At 46.5% G+C, this 26,093-nt stretch overlaps 1 protein-coding gene across 1 annotated transcript in view; it reads left to right on the top strand.

Moving 5' to 3' along the window:
• KIFAP3 (kinesin associated protein 3) overlaps window positions 1-26,093 on the top strand; it is a 95,751-nt gene that overhangs the window by 42,576 nt on the left and 27,082 nt on the right. Inside the window, exons 12-19 of the mRNA XM_056108579.1 lie at window positions 3,805-3,913; window positions 5,068-5,180; window positions 5,941-6,106; window positions 7,465-7,590; window positions 11,923-12,021; window positions 14,006-14,091; window positions 21,054-21,243; window positions 24,972-25,071. Coding sequence (XP_055964554.1) covers window positions 3,805-3,913; window positions 5,068-5,180; window positions 5,941-6,106; window positions 7,465-7,590; window positions 11,923-12,021; window positions 14,006-14,091; window positions 21,054-21,243; window positions 24,972-25,071 — 989 coding nt within the window. The remainder of the gene's footprint in view (window positions 1-3,804; window positions 3,914-5,067; window positions 5,181-5,940; window positions 6,107-7,464; window positions 7,591-11,922; window positions 12,022-14,005; window positions 14,092-21,053; window positions 21,244-24,971; window positions 25,072-26,093) is intronic.

The following is a 26,093-nucleotide window of genomic DNA, read 5'->3' as shown; positions in this document are numbered from 1 at the left end:
CTGAGTTTCTCTTGAATTTGGAGCGTGGAGGTTGGAGATTTCAAACTGTGCATTAGTTCTTTGCAAAATATAGCCCCTGATTATTTAGCATAGAAGCGAGTTACAGCAAAGCTCTCAGAGGCTTTTAGACAAATCACCTATAAATATATTTTCAGTCAATTTTTATACTATACAGGTTAATCGCAAGTAAATAGTAATAGTAAAACAGTAAATAGTAAAATAGTAATATTTTGTAAATATAATAAATAGTAAAATAGTAATAGTAATATTTTGCCTTCCAAAGCATTGCTTTGGTGTGACCTTTTTTTTTTTTAATTATTAAAAAGTGTGTCAGGGTAAAAAGGTAAAGGTAAAGGTAAAGGCCCTCCCGTTGATCGTTGATTTGCTCGATTGGGCCCAGTAACGTCTCCATTGGAGACTTTGTTGTTACTGTGTTTGGCATATCGAATACTCTTCAGTAGCTTGCCGGGCTCTCCGGCAAGAAAAATAATACATCAGACAGGGTGTAGGTCTTGCATGTGACCAAACCCCAACATCCCATATGGGCCCCCGAGCACCACCAAGAGTGATCCCTGAGCACAGAGCCAGGAGTAAGCCCTGCATACCACCCAGTGAGGCCCAAAGACCAAATTAAATTAACTGAAATTGTTTAAGTTTCAGAGTTTGAAAAAAATCTTTAATAGGTGGGCTTCTCCGAGTTACAGCATACTATTTCTTCTTTAATGGAGCAATCAATTTAATCTCCACATCAAATCTAGGTCGCTGCTCATTTTTTCCTGCCTTTCCTTAGATGTTTTTTCCCTCTCGTAACACTGGAAGGTTTTTTTTTTGTTTTTTGTTTTTTGTTTTTCCCTCACTTTAAAGCCAAATACTGGATCTATCTCATGACGGTCTCTAAAGTTGGATAATTTCTCATATATTCAGGCCTTCAGCCATAGTTTCGATGGATTATCGATTCCAGACTGTTATCCAGGCAGCTGGAATTCCGAACGTTTAAACCCCAGATTGCTCTCTCTTACTACATAGCAAAGCGGCCTCGCGACACATTCATTGTAAGATACTTCCTACCCTTTATGCCTCTCGGAGGGCCTGGCAAGCTACCGAGAGTATCCCGCCCGCCTGACAAGCTCCCCATGGCGTATTTCATATACCAAATACAGTAATGACAACAGGTCTCATTCCCCTGACCCTGAAAGAGCCCCCAATCGTTGGGAAAAGACGAGTAAGAAAAGGCTGCTAAAATCTCAGGACTGGGAGGAATAGAGACGTTACTGGCGCCCGCTCGAGTAATTCAACGTTCGGCAGGATGACAGTGATACAGTGATACTACACAGCCTAACAGAGAGACAGAGACAGAGAGAGGCAGGGACAGGCCCAACCTCCCCCAACACACACACACACACACACACACACACTTTTTTTTTTAATACTGGTGCCACTCTCCGTATCCATGGGGGGAACTTGGAGCTAGTGTTGCCTCTGCTGCCTTAACCACATTATCTGACCAGTTGTCCGAGTTTTCTTTCTTCCCCAAATACATCTCCAGCCCATCCTTCCAGCTCCGTGCCCACCGCCCTGCCTTCCCACGCGCTCATCATTTCTGCTGAATTTTTCTCTCTCCTAGAATCGCTTTCCCCAAATTCTCCTTCCCCCCAACGTCCGTGGCTCTACTCCCCGGCCAGATCTTCCAGAAACACAAATCTCACCCCAATACAGGCCTGGTTCGGAAGCCTGGAGTGGCCTCGCCTCATCCGTCCTGTGGAGTTTCTGGCCTGATCTTACTATTACCTCCTTTTCCTCTTGACACAGTTTCTTTTTCCTCACTCAAGCCGTTTCAGTTCTTCAGGAGAGATGGTGCTTTCTCACCCAAGCCTCTCTCTCGAAATTTCTCTCCTGTTCTCTCTGCCCTTGGAAATTTGTCTTTAATGTAGGGCAGCTGGTAATCTTTTTATTTATTTAGTTTTTGCTTATTTTTAAATGCCTATTCTTAATGCTCATTTTTTTTCAAACTTTTTTTTATTGAATCGCTGTGAGATAGACCCTTATAAAGCTGTTCTTGATTGGATTTCAGTCATACACTGTTCAACACCAATCCCTCCACCAGGGCACATTTCCCAGCACCAGGGTCCCCAGGGTCCCTCCCATCACTCCCATCCCCTACCCCCTGCCTGCCTCTATGGCAGGAGCTTCTCTCTCTCTCTCTCTCTCTCTCTCTCTCTCTCTCTCTCTCTCTCTCTCTCTCTCTCTCCCCCCACTCTCTCTGTCTCTGTTTCTCTCTCTGTCTCTCTGACTCTGTCTCTCTGTCTCTCTCCTCTGTCTCTCCCTCTCTCTGTCTCTGTCTCTCTCTCACTCTCTCTCTCTCTGTCTTTCTCTCCCTCTCTCTGTCTCTGTTTCTCTCTGTCTCTCTGTCTCTATCTCTCTCTTACTCTGTCTCTCTCTCTCTCTTTCCTTTTTGGCATTGTGGTTTGCATACAGCTACTGAGAGCTTATCAGGAATATCCCTGTACCTCCTTTTAACCCTGAGTTCTTGTCCAGCGTGACCCTTCCCAGCTATTCCTGACATCCTGGTCCCTTCTCTATCTGACTCACCCTCCGCCCCCCACACACTTGTGGTTGATTCCAACCACTGACCAGTTCTCCTAACCCATTTTCTATGGCCATGGAATATATATATATATATATATATATATATATATATATATATATTCACGACGACGACCATCCTGTTGTTCGTCGATTGCCTCGAGCAGACCCCAGTAACGTCTCCTTCATCCTAGCCCTGAGATTTTTTTTTTAAGTGCCATATTCAAGGCTCTTTCAGGGTTAGGAGAATGAGGCCCATCCTTGATACTGGTATTTGGCATATTGGGGACGCCACGGGGAGTTTGCCAGACTCTGCCGTGTGGGCAGGTTACATTCGGTAGCCTGCCAGTTTGTCCAAAGTAGGAATGAGATGTCGCAAGGCCGCATTCGCGCTTCCGGGAGCTGGGTTTTATAGTCTCTGAGTCTTGGCCGTTGATGGGATTACATGGTGCCAGGGGGCCAGTTGGTGGGAGTGACCCCTGCCTACTGGAATATGGAGGATCTGGGTAGATATATATGTATATATATACATATATATCGATTCCTCCGCCCCTCTTGGAGAGCCTGGCAAGCTACCGAAAGTATCTCGCCTGCACGGCAAAGCCTGGCAAGCTACCCGTGAGGTATTCAACATGCCAAACACATTCGATATTATATAATATATAATACATATATTAGAAGGGGTTCCTCCTGTCTTTGCACTCAGGAATTACTCCTGGCAGTGCTCAGGGCACCTGATGGGATGCTGGTTGTCGAACCCAGGTTGACCTCATGCAAGGCAAACGCTCTCCCCGCTATAGTAATGCTCCAGCCCCTATATACTTTTTTATCTCAGAAATACTTTATATCTCCTAACCCTGAAAGAGCATTGCAGTGGCTCTTTTAAAATCTCAGGGCTAGGAAGAAGGAGACGTTACTGGTGCCTGCTCGAGGCAATCGACGAACAACAGGATGGTCGTGATCGTGATCTCAGAAATGACTGCAGTTACTCCATGTCTGTCCCTCTCTTTCTGACCCATTTCCCTCGCGGCTGGAAGTCTCGGCCACTTTCTTCCTCCCCCTCCGCGCCGAGAGTCTCCCATTCTATAGGCTGCCAGTGCGCTAGTTCCAGCTACACCCTCAGACGACGATGGCGGGCCTTGGGTGTTGGTCTGGCTTCTGTGCCGCACGGTTGTTTGGCTTTGTTTTAACGAAAGATGTGCCTTGTGCTTTCTTTGCCAGCTTATGAAGATGCTTTTCGAGTGTTCAGACGAGCGAATCGACTTGGAACTCATTTCCTTCTGCATCAATCTTGCTGCTAACAAGAGAAACGTGCAGCTCATCTGTGAAGGTCAGTGCCTCAGAGGGTCACAGATGACCCCTTTACCATGTGGACATCGGGGGTGTATGATGGCGAGTAAATGGATTATGAATTATAGTAGCTGTGTAAATCCTATTCTTATTTTTTCTTTTTTTTTTTTCCTTTTTGGGTCACACCCGGCGATGCTCAAAGGTGACTCCTGGCTCTGCATTCAGGAATTAACTCCTGGCAGTGCTGGGGGACCATCTGGGATGCTGGGAATTGAACCCAGGTTGGCGGGGATCAAACCCGGATCGGCTGCATGCAAGGCAAATGCCCTCCCCGCTGTGCTATTGCTCCAGCCCAGGGCATATTCTTTAAAGACAACAGTTTTTGAATCTTGTTACAGTGATTAGATACCTTCATAAGTCATAATTCTAATACCTACATTATAATCTATTAAAGAAGTTTTTGTAATTCAGTTACCCAATTTGTCGCTATTCCTCTATTATAACAAGCAATATTGCTGTAGTTTCCTCTCAGTCTTCACACATTTGTACTTTTATACTCTAAGGATAAATGCCAAAAAGTATGATTTTTGGAACAAAAAGTACTTAGAATTTTTCAGTGAATGCTCCCTACTCCAGACACACAAAAGGGACACGTATAAGTGATTCTATATATGGAGAAAATAGAACAAACAAGGTGAATCTTTGTTTAAAAAAATGAAAAAAAAAAGGAGTTGCAAAATAAATTCCAGCCAGCATATAGGATAGATAGAAAGGTGCTACCGTCGCTTTCTCGAATGACTGGGAATATTCTGTCTTGATCTGAGTGTGAATGCCATGCAGACACGCATTTATCAGAGCTAATATACTGTGTGCACTTAAGTTGTATGTGCTTTTCCTCTATGAAATGTATTCTTTGGAGAACACTCAACAAAAAACATCATGGAGGGACTCAGTGTTAGCACAGCGGGGAGGGCGTTTGCCTTGAACGCGGCCGACCTGGGTTCGATCCCCAGCATCCCATAGGGTCCCCCGAGCACCGCCAGGCCAGGAGTGATTCCTGAGTGCAGAACCAGGAGTAACCACTGTGCATCGCCAGATGTGACCCCAAAAGCAAAAAAAGAAAAAAAATCCATCATGGAACATAAGCAACCCCTAATCTTCCTGGGGGGGATTGTCTGTCTGTCTGTCTGTCAGGAAATGGGCTCCGGATGCTCATGAAGAGAGCCCTGAAATTCAAGGACCCGCTGCTGATGAAAATGATCAGGAACGTTTCGCAGCACGATGGACCCACTAAAAATTTATTCATTGTGAGTACACACCTTGGTTTCCAGCCTGCGGAAACGGTCTCAGAGTTGAAGCCCTAAATTGCTCCCTTTAGAAACAGAATTCTCGGGGGCCGGAGCGATAGCACAGTGGAGAGGGCGTTGGCCTTGCACGCAGCCAATCCGGGTTCGATTCCCAGCTTCTCATATGGTCCCCCGAGCACTGCCAGGAGTGATTCCTGAGTGTCGAGCCAGGAGGAACCCCTGAGCATCGCCCGGTGTGACCCAAAAAGCAACAAAAAACAAAACAAAACAGAACAACAACAACAAAAAAAACAATTCTCAGTGGCCAGAAAGAGATTACGGCAGGGACGGTGTTTGCCTCACATACAGTCACAGGTTCGATCTCCGGCATCCCGTATCGTTCTCTAAGCCCCGCCAGTGTGGTCCCTGAGCACCGAGCCGGGAGTCAGCCCTGAGCACTGCCAGGTATGGCCCAAAGACAAAAGAAATAGAAGTCTCCCTGAGACTCAGTCACACAGTTCCCTCATCCTGGTGGCATTTCTGTTACCAACTGTGACTCTCAGCTTCCCTCCTGGGAATCTCAACTCAGTCAGTTTCAACTCAATCTCAACTGGCCTTGAGCCAGTTCCCCAAAGACCCCCGTGACAGCTCACATCATTCCAGTCAAGAAATGCCCACTTGATATCCCCCTAATGAAGGCTACCAGTGGATTCTCCTCTAGACATTCTTCTTCTGCTTCTATCTTGCAATCCTTTTGTTTGTTTGTTTGTTTCCCATCCAGGATTATGTTGGGGACCTGGCCGCCCAGATCTCCAATGATGAAGAGGAAGAGTTTGTGATCGAGTGTCTGGGAACGCTGGCCAACCTGACCATCCCCGACCTGGACTGGGAGTTGGTTCTTAAGGAGTACAAGCTGGTCCCGTACCTCAAGGATAAACTCAAACCAGGTGTGTGTCCCGGGGCTCACTCTTCGGGGATGACCGAGTCTCTGCCCTCTCGGGTGGAGGTTGGGAAACGCCAGGTGGGGCCCTACTGTCCCCCAGGACCACCTCTCCAGGGGTCTTTTTCTCCTGGTTTCCCAAAGGGCAGTCACTGTGTCCCCTCTTGAATTCTTGCCATGCATGCCTCTTTGTGTGTGTGTGTGTGTGTGTGTGTTTAACTTTTTTTCTTGAGTCACTGTGAGATAGACCCATACAGAGCTGTTCATGGTCGGGTTTCAGTCCTACAGTGTCCAGCACCCATCCCTCCACCAGGGCACAGTTCCCAGCACCAGGGTCCCCAGGTGCCCTCCCATCACCACCCCCCACCATCCACCCCCTGCCTGCCTCTATGGTAGACACCTCTCTCTCTCTCTCTCTCTCTCCTCCCCCTTCCTCCCTCCCTCATTCTCCCTCCCCCTCCCCCCCCCTCTCTCTCTCCTTTTGGGCATTGTGTTTTGCAACATTGTTACTGAGAGGTTATCAGGAATATCCCTTTACCTCCTTTGAACCCTCAGCTCTTGTCCGGCGTGACCCTTCCCAGCTATTATTGTCACCCTGGTCCCTTCTCTCTCTGACCCACCCTCAGCCCCACACACACTTGTGGTTGATTCCAGCCTCTGACCAGTCCTCCTACCCTCCATTTCCCCTGGCCATGAATATTAGTCTTCTACTATGTTTTTTTTTTCATATACCACAAATCAATGCAGTCATTCTATATCTGTCTCTCTCTTTCTGACTCATTTCTCTCAGCACGATACACTCCAAGTCCATCCATTTATGTGCAAATTTCATGACTTCATTTTACTGACGGCTGCATAGTATTCCACTGTGTAGGCATGCCATAGTCTCTTTATCCAGCCGTCTGTTCTCGGGCACTCGGGTTGTTTCCAGATTCTGACTATGGTGAACAGTGCTACAATGAACATAGGGGTGCAGATGGCCTCTCTGCTGTGTGTTTTGGGGTCCCCCGGGGTATCTTCCCAGGAGTGGTACTGCTGGGCCCCCTTTCTTGGAAAATGACCCGTCTCCCCCCAAAGTTCTCCGGGCCATCTGGTGGTGTCTCCTGCTCTCCCTGATGACACACGTCTCCGTCTCTGTTGTCACTTCAGAGACTTCCGCTTCTCTGCTGCCCGCCACCTGACACGGGTGGTCTTGAATGAATCTGGAAACATGGGGACAAGACCCCTGTCCCCAAGCCCGATCCGGGGTTCCTGGGTACTGCCGCCACAGCCTGGCGTTGCTCCTCTGTGCCCGGGAATCCCTGGCCTGGCCGAGAGCCTGGAGCCGCCCGGGTCAGGAGGACACGCTGTGGGTTCCCCCTGCAGGCGCGGCTGAGGATGACCTGGTGCTGGAGGTGGTGATCATGATCGGGACCGTGTCCATGGACGACTCCTGCGCCGCCCTGCTGGCCAAGTCTGGGATCATCCCCGCACTCATCGAACTGCTCAACGGTAAATACGGCGCGTCTTGGTTGGGGTTGGGTGTGGGGTCCACTCCTGGCGGGGCTCAGGGCTGACTCCTGGTGGTGCTCAGGGCTGACTCCTGGCTCAGCACTCAGGGATCACTCCTGGTGGTGCTTGGGGGACCCTGTGGGATGCTGGGAATCAAACCTGGGTTGGCCGCGTGCAAGGCCAACACCCTCCTTGCTGTCCTAACACTCCAGCCCTGTATCTTAATTTTTAGGTGAACATATAGTTCGTTCTTCCTTTCTTTCTTTCTTTCTTTCTTTCTTTCTTTCTTTCTTTCTTTCTTTCTTTACATTTTAAGACAAAGTCAAGAATAATCACAACAAATTATCTTGTTGCATCTGTCATCTCCCAGCAGCTTGTGTCAGAAAAAGGAAGCAAATATTTAACTGCGGGTGGACTGAGCTCAAATCGCACCAGGGCTGGGGGAAAGAGCAACAGTGTCAGAGTGTGTGTCCACCCTCAGCCTGCCCCCCCCCACCGCACATGGTGCCCCCCTTTAAGAATGACAAAGAGCACGTGGCAGCAACTTCTAGAATATTCCGGTAGAGCAGTTCAGAAGCAGACCTGCAGATCCTTGCTCTCATGGGCCTTGGCAGTTAACTCCTCCCTCCCCCCCCAGTTTCTTCAGCATTGGCCCCTCTGGCTCTTCCCCCAGATGCAGATGTTGCCCCCAGCTCCACGCCTTAATCTCCCAGCTCCTCATCAAGAAAGGTCACATGGAAGTTAATTCTGTTTGTCTGCTAATTGGGGCCCTACCTGACAGTGCTCACAGGGGGTGCTCCTGGTACACAGTGCTCCGGGATCTATGCAGTGCAATGCTGGGGTTGAGACTTTTTTTTTTGTGGGGGGCGGGATTTGACAGGAAGGGGAGACTCCTAGCAGAAGCATCCTTGTGTATGGTGTTAACAGCTCACTGTGAGGGACATGGATGTGTGTTTGGTCATATTTTTAAAACATCTACCAATGACACAGTGATGATGCCTAGAAGTAGTGTTATTAAAGTCTATTAAAAAGAGTCTTGGGGACTGGAGCAATAGCACAGCAGGTAGGGCGTTTGCCTTGCACGCAGCCGACCTGGGTTTGATTCCCAGCATCCCATAGGGTCCTCTGAGCACCACCTGAGTGCAGAGCCAGGAAGAACTCCTGAGCATCGCTGGGTGTGACCAAAAAAGCCAAAAAAAAAAAAAATTAAAAAAAGAGTCTTGGTGTAAACCACAGTGCCCAAAAGGAGAGAGAGACAGAGACAAAGAGATAGAGAAAGAGAGAAGGAGAGACAGAGAGAGACGCTCCTGCCATAGAGGCAGGCAGGGGGTGGGGGTGATGGGAGGGACCCTGGGGACCCTGGTGCTGGGAACTGTGCCCTTGTGGAGGGACGGGTGTTGGACACTGTAGGACTGAAACTCAGTCATGAACAGCTTTATAACTGATTCAATTAAAAATAAATTTTTATTAAAATAAAAGAAGCTTGGCCCTAGATTCTTCCTAAGGCCATCCTCATCTTTGAAACAAACTCATTTAATCCCATTTAAATTCAGAAATGCTAGATCGATCTCTTTTTCAAAATATTCATCTTAGTGTTTCTAAGTAGCATAGCCTGTTTCTGTACTCAAATGAGTGGAAACTCCAAAAAAAATATATTTTGAGATTTCCTCACTGACCGTTATGATGTCACATAGAGGTAAACTCTTAGGCACAAATATATACTCACATATTATAATTTATTTTTTTTATTTTTATTTTTGCTTTTTGGGTCACACCCGGCTCTGCACAGGGGTTCCTCCTGGCTCTGCACTCAGGAATTACTCCTGGCGGTGCTCGGGGGACCATATGGGATGCTGGGAATCAAACCCGGGTCGGTCGTGTGCAAGGCCAACACCGTCCCCGCTGTGCTATCACTCCAGGCCCCCCACATATTATAATTTAAACTGATTGTCCATTGCCTGTTTCCTTGACACTCTTGTTTCTGCTTATTCTGTATCATTCCTCTCAATATTTTTTGGGGGGGTTTATGGGTCACACCCAGCGATGCACAGGAGTTACTCCTGGTTCATGCACTCAGGAATCACTCCTGGCGGTGCTCGGGGGACCCTATGGGATGCTGGGAATCGAACCCGGTTCGGCAGTGTACAAGGCCAAAACGCCCTCCCCACTGTGCTATTGCTCCAGCTCACCTCTCAATATTTTTCAGCTCCGCACACAGATGTGGTATTTTTTTCTACTCTAAATTATTTATTTTTAAGTTTTTAAATTGAATCACAGTGATCCACACGTTTACAAAGCTGTTCACGATTGGATTTCAGTCATACAAAGTTCCAGGACCCATCCCTTCACCCGTGTACTTTTCCTACCACCAGTGTCCTCAGTTTCCCTCCTTGCCCTCCTCCCCCGTGCTTGCCTCCTGCCTCTATGTCTCTTTCTGTGTCTCTCTGTGTGTGTCTCTCTGTGTCTGTCTCTCTCTGTGTCTCTGTCTTTCTCTGTGTGTCTCTGTTTCTCTCTGTCTCTTTCTCTGTGTCTCTCTATCTCTCTCTGTCTCTGTCTCTCTGTGTCTCTTTGCCTCTGTCTCTGTGTGTCTCTGTCTCTCTGTCTCTCTGTGTGTCTTTGTCTCTGTGTCTCTGTGTGTCTCTCTGTGTCTCTGTCTCTCTCTGTGTCTCTGTCTTTCTCTGTGTGTCTCTGTGTCTCTGTCTCTTTCTCTGTGTCTCTCTATCTCTCTCTGTCTCTATATCTCTGTGTCTCTTTGTCTCTGTCTCTGTGTGTCTCTGTCTCTGTGTGTCTCTGTCTCTCTCTGTGTCTCTGTCTTTCTCTGTGTGTCTCTGTGTCTCTCTGTCTCTTTCTCTGCGTCTCTCTATCTCTCTCTGTCTCTGTCTCTCTGTGTCTCTTTGTCTCTGTCTCTGTGTGTCTCTGTCTCTGTCTCTGTCTCTCTCTGTCTCTCTGTGTGTCTCTGTCTCTCTGTCTGTCTCTCTGTGTGTCTCTCTGTCTCTGTCTCTCTGTATCTCTTTGTCTGTCTCTGTCTGTGTGTCTCTCTCTGTCTCTCTGTGTCTCTGTCTCTGTCTCTCTCTGTGTCTCTCTCTCTGTCTCTGTCTCTCTGTCTCTCTTTCTCTGTCTCTCTGTGTCTCTTTGTCTCTCTCTGTCTCTGTCTCTCTGTGAGTCTCTCTGTCTCTCTGTGTCTCTGTCTCTCTGTCTCTCTCTCCCTTCTTTCTCTCTCTCTTTCCTTTTGGGTCTTATGGATTGCAATACAGATAACAAAAGTTTGCCACATTCATCTCTTCATCTACTTTCAAACACCCAGTTCCTGCCCCAGATGATCACTTCCAACTGTGATTGTCATGCTGATCCCTTCTCCATCCTAACTTCCCTGCACCGCCCACACACAGGATCTTGGGGCAAGCTTCCCCACTGACCAGTTCTCTTGGCACCTGTTTATCCTCACCTTGGATATTAGTCTCAGACTATGTATAATCTCATACACATTAATATCCCACAAGTGAATACAGTCATTCTATACCTTTTCCTCTCATTCTGATTCATTTCACTCAGTATGATCCTTTTCAAGTCCATCCATTTATAAGCAGATTTTATAACTTCGTTCTTCCTAACAGCTGCATTGTAATCCATGGTATAGATGTACCATTTTTCTTTTTTTTTCCTTAATTTTTTAGTAGTGAAACACCATGAGGTACAGTTGTAGACTTACAAATTTTTGTGCTTGGGTTTCGATTATACAATGATCCAGTACCCATCCCTCCACCAGTGCCCATTTCCCACCACCACGGATCCCAGTATCCCTCCCACCCCCCAGCCCCCCCATCCCACCCTGCCTCTGTGGCAGGGCATTCCCTTTTGTTCTCTCTCTCCTTTTGGGTGCTGTGGCTTGCAAAAGAGGCATTGAGTGGCAATCCTGTTCGGTCTATCGTCTACTTTCAGCATGCTTCTCCCATCCTGGGAGGATCCTCCCAACACCCTTTATTTGGTGCTCCCTTCTCTATCTGAGCTGCCTTTTCCCCTGGAGTGTGCGGCTGGCCTCCAGGCCATGGAGTAATCCTCCTGTGTGCCATCGTTTCTTTATCCACTCATCTGTTCCCGGGCACCCAGGTTCTTTCCAGATTCTGCGTACTGTAGTATTCTCTTTTTCCAAATCGCACCAAGGCATCATGACTTACGAAGTCCGTCCGAGTTGGGTTTTAGTGTTCCAGCTCCAATCCCATGAGGGGAAATGGATTTGATTTGAAGAGGAGAAACTGGACCAGCCCTCCCAAAAAACAAACAAACAACAACAAAAAAAAAACCTTTTATTTGACGTTTTCTGTTTCCCTTCAGCTCAACAAGAAGATGATGAATTTGTGTGCCAGATAATTTATGTCTTCTACCAGATGGTTTTCCACCAGGCCACGAGAGATGTCATCATCAAGGAGACTCGTATCCTTTCCGTGGGTGCAAAAGACGCAGACGGCACTGCACAAGTTCCAGAGAGAGAGGACTTTTGTTTGCTTTGTGTGCTTGTCTTGAAAATATTTTTAAAACCAATCTTCAAATATTTTTAAAACCAATCAATTTACAGGACAAGGTGATTGGTTTGGTTTTTTTTTCTTCAAACAGGTAACCTGAAATTGGCACATAATATTTTTTTAATTATAAATTTCTGGGATCGGAGCAATACTACAGAGGATAGGGCTTTGGCCTTGCACGCGGCTGACCTGGGTTCGATCCCCAGCATCCCATAGGGTCTCCCGAGCACTGCCAGGAGTAATTCCTGAGTGCAGAGCCAGGACTCAGCCCTGAGTATCACTGGGTGTGATCCCAACTCCCTCCCCCCAAATTTTATAAATTTCATAGAGTGAAATCTAAAGAAAGTAGAGGGGACCAGTGTTATTTCTCTTCTCGGTTGTCATTCATAAGCGGCTTCTCAAACTTCCATACCAGAAGTTCTCGTTGTTGGCGGGGGTGGAAGGAGATACACCCAGTGGTGCTCAGGGCTTACTCCTGGCTCAGGGGTCACCCGGGGGAGCGTGAGGGACCCTAAGGGGTGCTGGGGACCCAGCCTGGACCCCGCATGCGAGGCCGGCATCCTCCCCGCGCTGCTGCCTCGCCAGTCCTTGCCAGATTTTTATCTGCCTTTGTTTCCTTCTTGTGTTTCGGCAGATTTGATTTGGTTTTGTTTTAGGTTAGGAGGTCACACCTGGTAGTTCTCTGGGGGTACTCCTGGGTACTATACAAAACTACTTGTGCCCAGAAGTGACCCATCCCACCCCCCACTCTCGGACAGTGCTTGGAATCCTCTGTGGTACCAGTGGCCAAACCAGGGTCCATCTCATGCCACACAAGTGCCTGAACTCCTGTACTAACTCTCTGGCCCCTTTAAATGTAGTTTTTATGTATCTGAAATGAAGTCTTTATTTATTTATTTATTTATTTTTGCTTTTTTGGGTCACACCTGGCAATGCACAGTGGTTATTCCTGGCTCTGCACTCAGGAATTACCCCTGGCGGTGCTCAGGGGACCCTATGGGATGCTGGGAATCGAACTCAGGTCGGCCGCATGCAAGGCAAACGCCCTACCCGCTGTGCTATTGCTCCAGCCCCGGAAACAAAGTCCTTTTGCACTGCTGAATTATTTTATTTCTTTAAGTTTTCTAACTTTGATTGACATCTGTGCTTTTAATTCTTTTTTTTTTAAAAAGTTCCCTTATCTCTCTTTGAAATATTAGCTTGTAAATTCTGTATTTTATGTTAGTCCTTTACATGTGAGTTTTTTTTTCTTTTTTTGTGGGGAGGTCCACACCTGGCAATGCACAGGGGTTACTCCTGGCTCTGCACTCAGGAATTACTCCTGGTGGTGCTCGGAGGACCCTATGGGATGCTGGGAATTGAACCCGGGTTGGCTGCATGCAAGGCAAACGCCCTACCCGCTGTGCTATCGCTCCAGCCCCACGTGTGAGATTTTTAAGGGTGAAATTAATTTTCTTGAACATTTGGAAGGGCTAGTATCATTGTTTATATAGCGATACAGTTCAATAATATATATATATATGTATGTTATATGGATACGTACGTATATTAATTGAGCTTCCTCTTCAGGTATAGTCATGTTTTGTAAAATATGACCTTGTAATTTTTTAGATTTAGTAGCTATTTTCATTTATTTTATTATTTTTACCCTAGTTTACACACACACACACACTCTTTCTCTCTCTCTCTCTCTCTCTCTTTTTCTTATCACCGTTATCCTTGTAATTTAGACAAAGAAAATATTCAGTGCTCTTGTCACCTTGTATTAGTGGTTTTATTTTGAAACAGTCTAATTTCTGCTTAGCATGTGGATGGAGAGAAATGTGGAATTTCCTGAAATGCACAAGTGCCCTCCATGTCAGCTGCAGTTGGTTCCTTTAACCATTTTCTTCCAGAGGCTCCAGCATATCTCATAGATCTGATGCATGATAAAAACAATGAAATCCGGAAGGTCTGTGACAATACGTTAGACATTATAGCGGTGAGTGATTTTTTCTCATCACACAGAGTCTTAACTGGGCGGGTTTGGGTCAGAGGGACAGAAAGATAATGGGTATCTATTTTAACTTCGCAGCCAATGTTAAACATTTGTGTTTTGGACAGCTCAGAAAAAAAAATATATTGATACTAAATTCTGTCACTGTCACTGTCACTGTCCTCCCGTTGTTCATCGATTTGCTCGAGCGGGCCCAGTAACGTCTCCATCATGAGACTTGTTGTTACTGTGTTTGGCTTATCGAATACATCATGGGTAGCTTGCCAGGCTTTGCCATGCAGGTGAGATACTCTTGGAAGCTTGCCGGGCTAACCTGGTCAACCTGATACTAAATTCACCTTTTTTTTTTTGGTTTTTGGGTCAACCTTGAGCGGGCCCAGTAACGTCTCTATTGGAGACTTTGTTGTTACTGTGTTTGGCATATTGGATACGTCACGGGGAGCTTGCCAGGCCCTGCCGTGCGGGCGAGATACTCTCGGTAGCTTGCCGGGCTCTCCGAGAGGGGCGGAGGAATCGAACTCAGGTCGGCCATGTTGGCTGCGTGCAAGACAAACGCCCTACCACTGTGCTATCGCTCCAGCCTAGCAATGCCCAGGACTGACTCCTGGCTCTGCACTCAGGAATCATCACTCCTGGCAGTGCTTGGAGGACCCTCTGGGATGCCGGGGATCAAACCCTGGTCAGCGTGTGCAAGGCAAATGCCCTACCCACTGTACTATCACTCCAGCCCCTAAATTCACTTTTTACACATTTAGTAAGACCTCTGAGTTTGGGCTTTTCAGTTTAATCTCTTTGAAGAGACACTCTCTATACCCTAATATAGATTAGTTGTAGGACTAATCTCCGTGCCGTCTCACATGGGTTTTTTAGAGATATTAATGCAGAAGAAACAAGAGATTTGTCAACAATTTCTGCCAGAACTCAGGGCACTCAATTTTGTGGTTTAGTCATTATTTTTTTTTAAGGAAATCTCGTATCTACATTACCACTGATTCTAGTTCTCTCGCTGGTGAAATAGTTTCAGATTTATTTCACTTGTTGAAGAAGAATCTGTTTGACTTGAGTGTTCAAAGTAGTAAAAGGGATATTCCTGATGACCTTTCAGTATCTGTATTGCAAACCATAGTGCCCAGAGAGAGAGACAGAGACAGAGACAGAGACAGACAGAGACAGAGACAGAAATAGAGAGAAGGACAGAGAGAAAAATGCCTGCCATAGAGGCAGGCTGGGGTGAGGGTGATGGGAGGGCACCTGGGGACCCTGGTGCTGGGAAATGTGCCCTGGTGGATGGATGGGTATTGGGACACTGTATGACTGAAACCCGATCATGAACAGCTTTGGAAGGGTCTATTTCACAGTGATTCAATAAAAAAATACATATTAAAATATTTTTTAAAAAAAATCTGTTTACAGTGATAATCCTAGCAAGATTGGAGAATTGGAGAATTAGTAGCAGAGTTAGAGAGAATATACATAAGGCATTATTATGAGGTGTATTTTCTTCCACTCCCCAGAAATCTGACCTAGCTATGCCCTTGCTACGGAAACAAAAATGGCCCAACCTTTCCCTTCCTGGATATAGTTGATTATCTATCTTTCTTTTATTAATTTTATTTTTATAAAGTTGTGCACAATCATTTATTACATTCAGTATTCCAACACCAATCTGCTAGTTTTCTATTTTCTGTTCCGTTTCATTTTTTTTTTATTGTTTGGATTTTAACCGGAAAGTGACCTGGGAGTGCCTTTTGGGCCAGACGTGTCACTGTTTGCAGCTTGCTTTTCAGTGCCTGGGTTTGGGTTTTAAAAATCCAAGTCAGGCCAGAGTGATAGGACAGCAGGGAGGGCGTTGGCCTTGCACGCGGCCCACCTGGGTTCGATTCCCAGGATCCCAACAGGTCCCCCGAGCACCCCCAGGAGTGATTCCTGAGTGCAGAGCCAGGAGGAACCCCTGAGCATCGCCGGGTAGGACCCAAAAAGCAGAAAGAAAAAAAAAAGGGCTTCTGGGAACACAGAAGTAGTTCAAGGGAGTAAGGTAAGGGACTTGCCTCCCATGTAGCCAACCTTGGTTCAACCCCCCAAACTGCAAATGACTCCCTGAGCACTGCCAGGGGTCACTCCTAAGCACAGAACCGAAATAGCCCTGGAGCACATAGGATGTGGCCCAGTATAGCCCTGGGCCAGGATATCTTGCATCATTAAATTACATTTTACTTTTTGCTGGTTTTTTTTTTTTTCGGTTTGGGGGCCACACCTGGCAGTGCTCAGGCATCACTCCTGGCTCTGCGCCCAGGGATCACTCCTGGTGGGGCTCAGGGGACCATGTGGGATGCCGGGGATCGAACCCAGATCAGTCACATGCCAGTAAGCATCCTCCCCACTGTACCACTATCTCTCCGGCCCAAATTTCATTCAGTTTTATCTTTTACTCTGGGATCTCCCTGAAGGTAACAGAAGTGCTATTGAACGCATGCATCTCCCGCCCGAAGGCTTTCAACGGGGGCTCAGAGCTTGTTGTACTTGGAGATTTGGTTGGAAACCAAAGTTAAGACCAAAAGGGGGCGGGGCTGGAGTGATAGCACAGCGGGCAGGGCATTTGCCTTGCACGCGTCGGACCCGGGTTCGATCCCCAGCATCCCATAGGGTCCCCCAAGCACCACCAGGAGTGATTCCTGAGTGCAGAGGCAGAAGTCAGCCCTGAGTATTGCTGGGTGTGACCCAAAAAGCAAAAAGAAAAAAGAAAAACAGGGTCAAGTGATAGCACAGCAGGGAGGGCTTCTGCTTTGCACAGGCTGACCTGGGTTCGATCCCCAGCCTCCCATAGGGTCTCCCGAGCACCGCCAGGAGTGATTCCTGAGTGCAGAGCCAGGAGTAATCCCTGTGCATCATCGGGTATGACCCAAAAAGCAAAAATAAATAAATAATAAAATTGGTTTAAAAAAAAAGACAAAAAAGGAAGCGGGGGGTGTCGAGGGGAGGGAGGTTCCATGGAGAAACGGCCCGTCCCTTCATGCCTAGCCAGACGTCTTCCTTAGCTGCTGCTACCTGGACCTTTTAATGAGCAGCTAAACGACAGCAGCCCTGCGTACGTTTAGGATGAAGCACTGCATTAAATAAACCATCTTACAGCCTCAATTAGGCGGCTGCCACATTAAAGGCGGAGGGGAAGTCTGCTTTCCATCAGGCGGCTGGGACATGGCTCTCTGCCCCGGCCCTGCGCCCGTCGGCCCCAAGGTGTGACAGGGGCCCGGGACAGTCGCCCTGACAGTGAACAGGCCCGGGGCCGGCCCAGGCTCCACCGCGTTCCGGGGGTTGAGTAATAAACAGAACCGAATGAGCACTTCAAAAAAAGAGAGGAGGGTTGGGGGGAGGTGGTGCATTCCACAGGAAATCAAGCTATCCGGAGTCTTTGGAACTGTGTGCAAGAACTGAGTGTTTAAGATAATGATGTCGAGCCGAAAACAGGGAAGGAAGTTAAGAAACAAAAACATGGTTTCCCTTAAATACAAGACGAACCTGAGTCTCAAACGCCTGTTTTTTGATTTTTGGGGTTTTTTTGGCTTTCTTGGGGCGAGGGGGTGGGTCACACCCGATGATACTCAGGGCTGACTTCCAACTCTGCACTCAGGAATCACTCCTGGCGGTGCTCAGGGGACCCTGTGGGATGCCGGGGATCGAACCTGGGTCGGACGCGTGCAGGGAAAACACCCTCCCTGCTGTGCTATCGCTCCGGCCCCAAGAGTCTAATTTTAGAGTCACTATTTTGCTCTTGAAAGGAAGCACCTGCCAGGGTTCTTCCGGTTAGTAGGACTATCTGCCTAGATTTATGGCATGATTTTTTTTTTAATTTCGGTTCTTTTGATTATATAGTATCTAGATTTGGGTTTTGCTGTTTCACTGTATAGCTAATGTTCTTCAGACATTTAAATACTGAAATTGTAACAGTCGAATGAATACATTTGAGATATTTCTTTTTTTTTTTTAATGGGGTTTTTGTTTTTGTTTTTTTTTTCTTTTTGGGTCACACCTGGCGATGCTCAGGGGTTCCTCCTGGCTCTGCACTCAGGAATTACTCCTGGCGGTGCTCAGGGGATTGTATGAGATGCTGGGAATCAAACCCGGGTCAGCCACGTGCAAAGCAAATGCCCTACCCACTGTGCTATCACTCCAGCCCCCATTTGTGATGTTTCTAAGGGAAATGTAATCAGGTTCACAATAGCTGTTTTTGATAACTGAATTTTAAAGTTCATGATAGCTATTTGATAACTTAATGTTAAATTAGCGATAGCACAGCGGTAGGGCGTTTGCCTTGCACGCAGCCAACAAAGCCAACAGCTTTGTAAGGGTCTATCTCACTGTGGAGTTGGAGCGAGTGCAGCGTTTGCCTTGCATGCGGCCAACCTGGCTGACCCGGGTTCTATTCCTCTGCCCCTCTCAGAGAGCCTGCAAGCTACCGAGAGTATCTCGCCTGCACAGTAAAACCTGGCAAGCTCCCCGTGACGTATTCGAGATGCCAAACACAGTAGCAACAAGTCTCACAATGGAGACGTTACTGGGCCCTGATGAACAACGGGAGGACAGTGACAGTGACAGTGATCTCACTGTGATTCAATTAGTTAGGAAAAAATGAGAAATCCAGCATTCAGGAAACCTATATGGAAAAGACATCAATCGAGCCATTCCGGTTTCCTGGCCGGAGTATAAGTCGCTGACTAGGTGCCATCCTCTTGGCATTTACCAAGGCAAAAATGGGTCCCCGGCACCCTAAGTAGCGTGTGGGCTAATTTCACAGGTTCACGACATATCTCGACATCAGAACTTTTCTTCTTTTCCTCAAATGCGCCATTTCTAAACTAAAACACATCTAAGATTTACTCACGATTCTAAAATTGAAAACACAATTTTTGAATAATTTGCCACCTAGTTATTAGTCTTACCTTCTTTCTCATAATTATCGATTAGCATTCATATTACCTGCTATTTTAATATTGTCACTGTCGCTGTCACTGTCCTCCCGTTGTTCATCGATTTGCTCGAGCGGGCCCAGTAACGTCTCCATTGGAGACTTTGTTGCTACTGTGTTTGGCATCTCGAATACATCACGGGGGGCTTGCCAGGCTCTGCCGTGCGGGCGAGATACTCTCGGTAGCTTGCCAGGCTCTCCGAGAGGGACGGAGGAATCGAACTCGGGTCAGCCAGGTTGGCCGCATGCAAGGCAAACGCTGTACTCAGTCCAACTCCACAGTGAGATAGACCCTTACAAAGCTGTTCACCGTTGGGTTTCAGTCAGATAGAGTTCCAACACCCGTCCTTCCATCAGGGCAAATTTCCCAGCACCAGAATCCCCAGGTTCCCTCCCATCCCCCCATCCCCCACCCCCTGCCTGTCTCATGGCAAATGATTCTCTCTCTCTCTCTCTCTCTCTCTCTCTCTGCATTATGGTTTGCAATACAGATACTGAAAGGTTATCAGGAATATCCCTTTACCTACTTTGAACCCTCAGATCCTGTCCAACGTGACCCTTCCCAGCTATTACTGTCATCCTGGTCCCTTCTCTATTGACCCACCCTCCGCCCCCCACACACTTGTGGTTGATTCCAACCACTGACCAGTCCTCCTAGTCCCTGTTTTCCCTGGCCGTGGAAATTACTCTTCTACTATATATATTTTTATATTGTATTTTCATTTTAACAGAACGATTGATGTCTGATCAATGATTATAAATACATAGATTTGTAGAGTAACAGATAAATAGATATACAATAATTTACACAGTAATATATGAGTAGATTATACAGTAACATAAATTGTGTAGTAACCATCTGAACACAATATCGGGTCTGGATTTGGGTTTTGCTGTTACACTGTTTTACTGTTAAAAAGTTCTTCAGTGATTTACATAGTGAAACTGTAACAGTCAAATGAATACATTTGTGATATTTCTAAGTGGAATGTAATCAGGTTTATGATAGCTCTTCTTGATGACTGAATTTTAAAGTTCATGCTAGCTGTTTGATAATGTTAAATAATATTAAAATAGCAGATAATAGGACTATCAATAATTATTAGAAGGTAAGACTAATAATTTGGTGGCAAATTGTCATTAGCTTACCATGCCAAAATATTTTTCCTAGGGGCCAGACGTATAGTACAGTGGGTAGGGCATTTGCCTTGTGTGCAACTGACCTGAGTTCAATCCCTGGCATCCCATAGGGTCCCCTGAGAGCCAGGAGTAACCCCTGAGTATTACCAGGTGTGACCCAAAAAGCAAAAAAAAAAAAAGTGTATGTGTGTATATATACATATTTGTGAACATAAATATTTAGATATGCATCTATATATATACATAAATATATTCTACTTCTACCAACCTCAGTTGGAAAGGAACTTCAAGCAGTTTCATTGACATATAAACAGAATATCCACAGAAAAAACAGTGATAGCACAGCGGCTAGGGCATTTGCCTTGCATGCGGCCAACCCAGGTTCGATCCCCAGGATCCCATATGGTCGCCTGAACCCCACCAGGAGTAATTCCTGAGTGCAGAACCAGGAGTAACCCCTGTGCATCACTGGGTATGACCCAAAAAGGCAAAAAAAAACCCCACAAAACAAAAAACAGAATATCCAGTCTGACAGCTGACACTAAGAGATTGATAATGGAAGCTTCCAATTGGAATGTAAAAAATTTCACAGGATAACAAGAATAATAAATATAATTATATTTCTAAAAGGTCAGGCTTATTCTTATATCGCCTCAGCTGAAACCAAAATTCAGTTACATTCTGCTCTGGCATTGCCCGTGCAAACCGTTCCGGTGGCTGGAACAAACGCTCTCACGGTGCCTGTCCCGGGGTAAGAGGCGCCGTGACCTGCAGCTCCCGTCCCTGAGCCCAGGGACTGCTTCCCTACGCGAACGCGCTGACTGTGGCTGCTTGGTCGCCCCAGGAATACGACGAGGAGTGGGCCAAGAAGATCCAGAGCGAGAAGTTTCGCTGGCACAACTCCCAGTGGCTGGAGATGGTGGAGTCCCGCCAGATGGACGAGAACGAGCAGTACCTGTACGGCGACGACCGCATCGAGCCCTACATCCACGAGGGCGACATCCTTGAGAGGCCGGACCTCTTCTACAGCTCAGGTGACCGGGCGGGGCTGTCACTGGGGTGCTGGGCTGGCCTCGCAGACACCCATGGCTCGTAAACGCTTCCTCGGGTACCCGGATGGCACTCTGATAACACCCAGTGCCACGTCACACACTCTGATAGAACACCCAACAGTCACATCACACAGTTTGATAGAACGCCCGGTGCCACGTCACACAGTTTGATAGAACGCCCGGTGCCACGTCACACAGTTTGATAGAACGCCCGTTGCCACGCCACACAGTTTGATAGAACTCCCGGTGCCATGTCACACAGTTTGATAGAACTCCCAGTGCCATGTCACACAGTTTGATAGAACTCCCGGTGCCACGTCACACACTCTGATAGAACACCCAACAGCCACATCACACACTCTGATAGAACGTCCAGTGCCATGTCACACACTTTGGTAGAATGCCCGGTGCCACGTCACACACTTTGATAGAACGCCTGGTGCCACGTCACACAGTTTGATAGAACTCCCAGTGCCACGTCACACACTCTGATAGTACACCCAACAGCCACATCACACACTCTGATAGAACGTCCAGTGCCATGTCACACACTTTGATAGAATGCCCAGTGCCACGTCACACAGTTTGATAGAATGCCCAGTGCCACGTCACACAGTTTGATAGAACTCCCAGTGCCACGTCACATGGTTTGATAGAATGCCTAGTACCACGTCACACACTCTGATAGAAAACCCAGCACCCATCATTACACAATAAGCAAACTTAGTGATTACTTTCCTCTCTAGTCTTTGATCTCATCTCCCTGTAAAAGGCCCTTGCCTGGGGCTGGAGCCATAGCACAGAGGATAGGGCGTCTGTCTTGCACGTGGCCGACCTGGGTTCAATTCCTAGCATCCCATAGGGACCCCCGAGCACTGCCAGGAGTAATTCCTGAGTGCATGAGCCAGGAGTAACCCCTGTGCATCGCTGGGTGTGACCCATAAAAGCAAAAAAAGAAAAAAAAAAGGCCCTTGCCTGGAAGATGAATCGCATCTCAGAACTTGATTCCTTTCTAGAATATAAGTTAGACATCTTCGAGAATTTTTTAATTCTACTGGAGAATATATGAATTTTTCTCTAAATTTTTGTGACCATAGCTCACTAATGTGTGGCCTTTTGGTGTCTTTATTCAGTTAGGAAGACTGGTAGAAATTGGGTAGAAATGGCATTTTCCTTCCAAATTCTTTTTTTTTTCCTTTTGCTTTTTGGGTTACACCCGACGATGCACAAGGGTTACTTCTGGCTCTGCACCCAGGAATCACTCCTGGTGGTGCTTGGGGGACCCTCGGGGATGCTAGGGATCAAAGCCGGGTTGGCCACATGCAAGGCACGTGCCCTACCCGCTGTGCTGTCACTCCAGCCCTCCTTCCAAACTTTTTTTTTTTTAAAAATGTTATACTTTATTATTTTTTTTTTTTAGTAGAGAAACACCATGAGGTACAGTTGTAGACTTACAACTTTTTGTGCTTGGGTTTCAGTTATACAGTGATCAAGTACCCATCCCTCCACCAGTGCCCATTTCCCACCACCACGGGTCCCAGTATCCCTCCCACCCCCCATCCCCCCATCCCACCCTGCCTCTGTGGCAGGGCATTCCCTTTTGTTCTCTCTCTCTCCTTTTCCTTCCAAACTCTTGCTGTGTTTTCCAGTTTGATGTTTGTGTAAATCTTACCAACTAATGCTGATTTGTGACCGATTGTCTTTTTTCTGGGCATAAGTTTGATAAGAAGTCAGTAAGGTTTTGCATATTCTGACAATATTATACTATTGCCAATATTATGCTATTAATGTTGCTTCCTTGAAGTCACTTAGTTGATGAGAGGAAGGAAAAAAACCTCTTAAGATTTATAGCAGGTGCTCAGGAATGTTAAAGGATATTAATATTTATAGAGCACTGTTCATCGATTTGCTCAAGCGGGCACCAGTAACGTCTCCATTGTGAGACTTGTTACTGTTTTTGGCATATCGAATACGCCACGGGGAGCTTGCCAGGCTCTGCTGTACGGGCGGGGTTCTCTCCGTAGCTCCGAGAGGGACGGAGGAATCGAACCCGGGTCTTAGAACAAGAGATCAGTAGCAGGTTGGGGAAAAGTATTCCAGTAATTATATCTGAATGAATGGTTTCTCCTTTTTTACCCTAGGTTGTATTCATTCAGATGTTTTTATACTCGTTTATTATGCAATTTACCCATAAAATTACACGTCTTCCATTTGACTTAGATTCTTGAATCCTAGAAAATTGATACTTTGCTTTGAAAGTTAAATAGATTTCTTCCCAACTGAACGTTACAGTAGTTAGAACTACTGGTTTGGGTTTAAATCCAGATGGGGCCACTCATTAATTCCAACCAGCCAGAATTGCTTAGTTTAGTAATAGCAAGCAGCTGTCCCGTGCATTTTCTGATATTTGTGAAACAAAATTCATGATGTAAAATATACATTAAGAGTTTCCTTATAAATAGAAATCAGAATTTCTTAGAATCAGATTTCTTGCTTTGAAGATTGCTACTACTACTGTTCGGTGGGAATCAATTACCGATTTCCATAACCAAATAAAACTTCTAATCTACCTCCGTTTTCAGTTTTATTGTTTTAAATACAATTAGAATTTCCAGAACAGACTTCTGCAGAGCTCTGCCGTGTTTCCAGAATTAAGTCCTCGAAATTGACTTCTTAACGTTAAAACTATAGTCATTTTCCCATCGATTTCATACTTAAAGTATCACTGGATCACTGTCATCCTGTTGTTCATCGTATAAAACTTACATATAAAACTCAATTGGGTTTTTATATTTCAAAATTAAAGAATAGCCACAACACATAGAAAATAAAACAAATGCAAGCATTTGTGGGATAAAATATTACCGTAAATATTTTTTCCTACAGCCTGATGATACAGGAGACACTTAAAAGTGGAGATCGTGTTGCTTTGAGTTTGAATTTGTAGCTCTCAAGGCTGGAGCGATAGTACAGCGGGGAGGGCATTGGCCTGGTACGCAGCTGACCCGGGTTCGATCCCCAGCATCCCATAGGGTCCCCCAAGCAGCGCCAGGAGTTTTTCCTGAGTGCAGAGCCAGGAGGAACCCCTGAGCATCACCAGGTGTGGCCCAAAGACTAAATGAATAATAACTAAATAAATATCTAGCTCATATCAAACCATCTAGATGTTTTCAGTTTATGGATTATTTTAGTGGGTGTGTAGTTGTGTTCGATTTTGGAACCACGCCTGATGATGCTCAGGGCTTACTCCAGGCTTGAGCTCAGGGGTCTCTCTGGGGGATACTTGAGGGACCCAGCGAGACGCCGGGAATCAAACCTAGTTGGCCCTACTCAAGACAAGTCCCCTCCCCACAGAGCTCTCTCTCTCTTCTCTCTCTCTCTCTCTCTCTCTTGCTCACACGTGTGTGTGTGTGTGTGTGTGTGTGTGTGTGTGTGTGTGTGTGTGGTTTAAGGCTTGGCATTGAAAGTCTAAAACACTGCTCATTTAGACATCCTTCAGCTCCTCATCCCTACACTAGAATAGAACCTGCACATAGTAGATGCTCAATAAACATGCCTTGGGTGGGTCGTGACCCAGATTCTCCGAGGGAGTGGGCAACCCTAACCCCTTTCCCCTCCAATTAAACATGCACGCTGTTTTTCGCTGGGGTGCTCATGGTGGCTTTCCCTGTCCTAAAAGCGTGTCTACCCTATCTTCACCTCCTGTCTAGATGGACTCATCGCCTCCGAAGGGGCCGTCAGTCCAGATTTCTTCAACGACTATCACCTCCAGAACGGAGACGGAGTCAGCCAGCACCCTTTTCCCGGCAGGTACATGCAGTCTTTCCAGAAGCATCTCCCTGGGGGCCGGAGCCATAGCACAGCGGGGAGGGCACTGACTTTGGACACAACCAACCCAGGTTTTATCCCTGGCACCCCAAATGCCAAATACCGTCAGGATGATTCCTGAGCACAGAGCCAGGAGTAACCCCTGAGCATCACTGGGTGTGACCCCAAAAGCCAAAACCAAACCAAACCAAACAAAAAAACCCAGTATCTTCCTTGTTTGAGAAAAGCTAACCTTCTCCTCACTCCACTTCCCTTTTTCTCTCTTCAGTTCTCATTCAAGTGATGGGGTTGAGGCAGGGGCGTGGGGAATCTTCAATATTTTTAAGTTCATGCTTGTTTGATTTCAAGTGAGCTTATGAAGTCACATTTTCTTTGCAAAGAAATGGAAATCTGGGGCCAGAGCGATAGCACAGCCTGGAGGGTGTTTGCGTTGCACGTGGCCAACCCGGGTTCGATTCCCAGCATCCCATAGGGTCCCCCAAGCACCACCAGGAGTGATTCCTGAGTGCAGAGCCAGGAGTCAGCCCTGAGCATCGCTGGGTGGGACCCCAAAAAGCTAAAAAAAGAGAAAGAAATGGAAATCTGGTTTTGCATTCCCTTGGAAATAAGGGCTGTCTCATCTGCCAAGGTTGAACCCAAAGTTCTCCCTGCTTTCCAAAATCAGTAAAAGATAACGTATAAGGTGAGAATACAAGACATAATATTTTTAACGCGTATTCAAGTATCTTTATTTACAAACGCTGATGCTTTGAAGATTTCCCCTCCTTTGACGGTATCCGAATGAAATATTGAATGAGGGAAATTATGACAGGTTAGTATTGTTCTACAATTATAATAAGGTGCCCAATTATAGGTGATTAGGTGATGTCGATTTTTTTAAATCGTGCCAGAAAGTAAAAACAGTTTTCCCCTTTCAGGTTATTCCTAGAGGTGTTATATTGAGGTTGACTGTTGAAATTCCACAGGGCAAGTTCTAAGAATATGTGCGTTCGTATATTGCCCGT

This window comes from Sorex fumeus, unplaced genomic scaffold, assembly GCF_029834395.1.
Source record: "Sorex fumeus unplaced genomic scaffold, SorFum_2.1 ptg000226l, whole genome shotgun sequence".
NCBI lineage: Eukaryota > Metazoa > Chordata > Mammalia > Eulipotyphla > Soricidae > Sorex > Sorex fumeus.
Note: the sequence above shows the minus strand (reverse complement) of the source record. Positions and strands in the feature narration are given on the sequence as shown.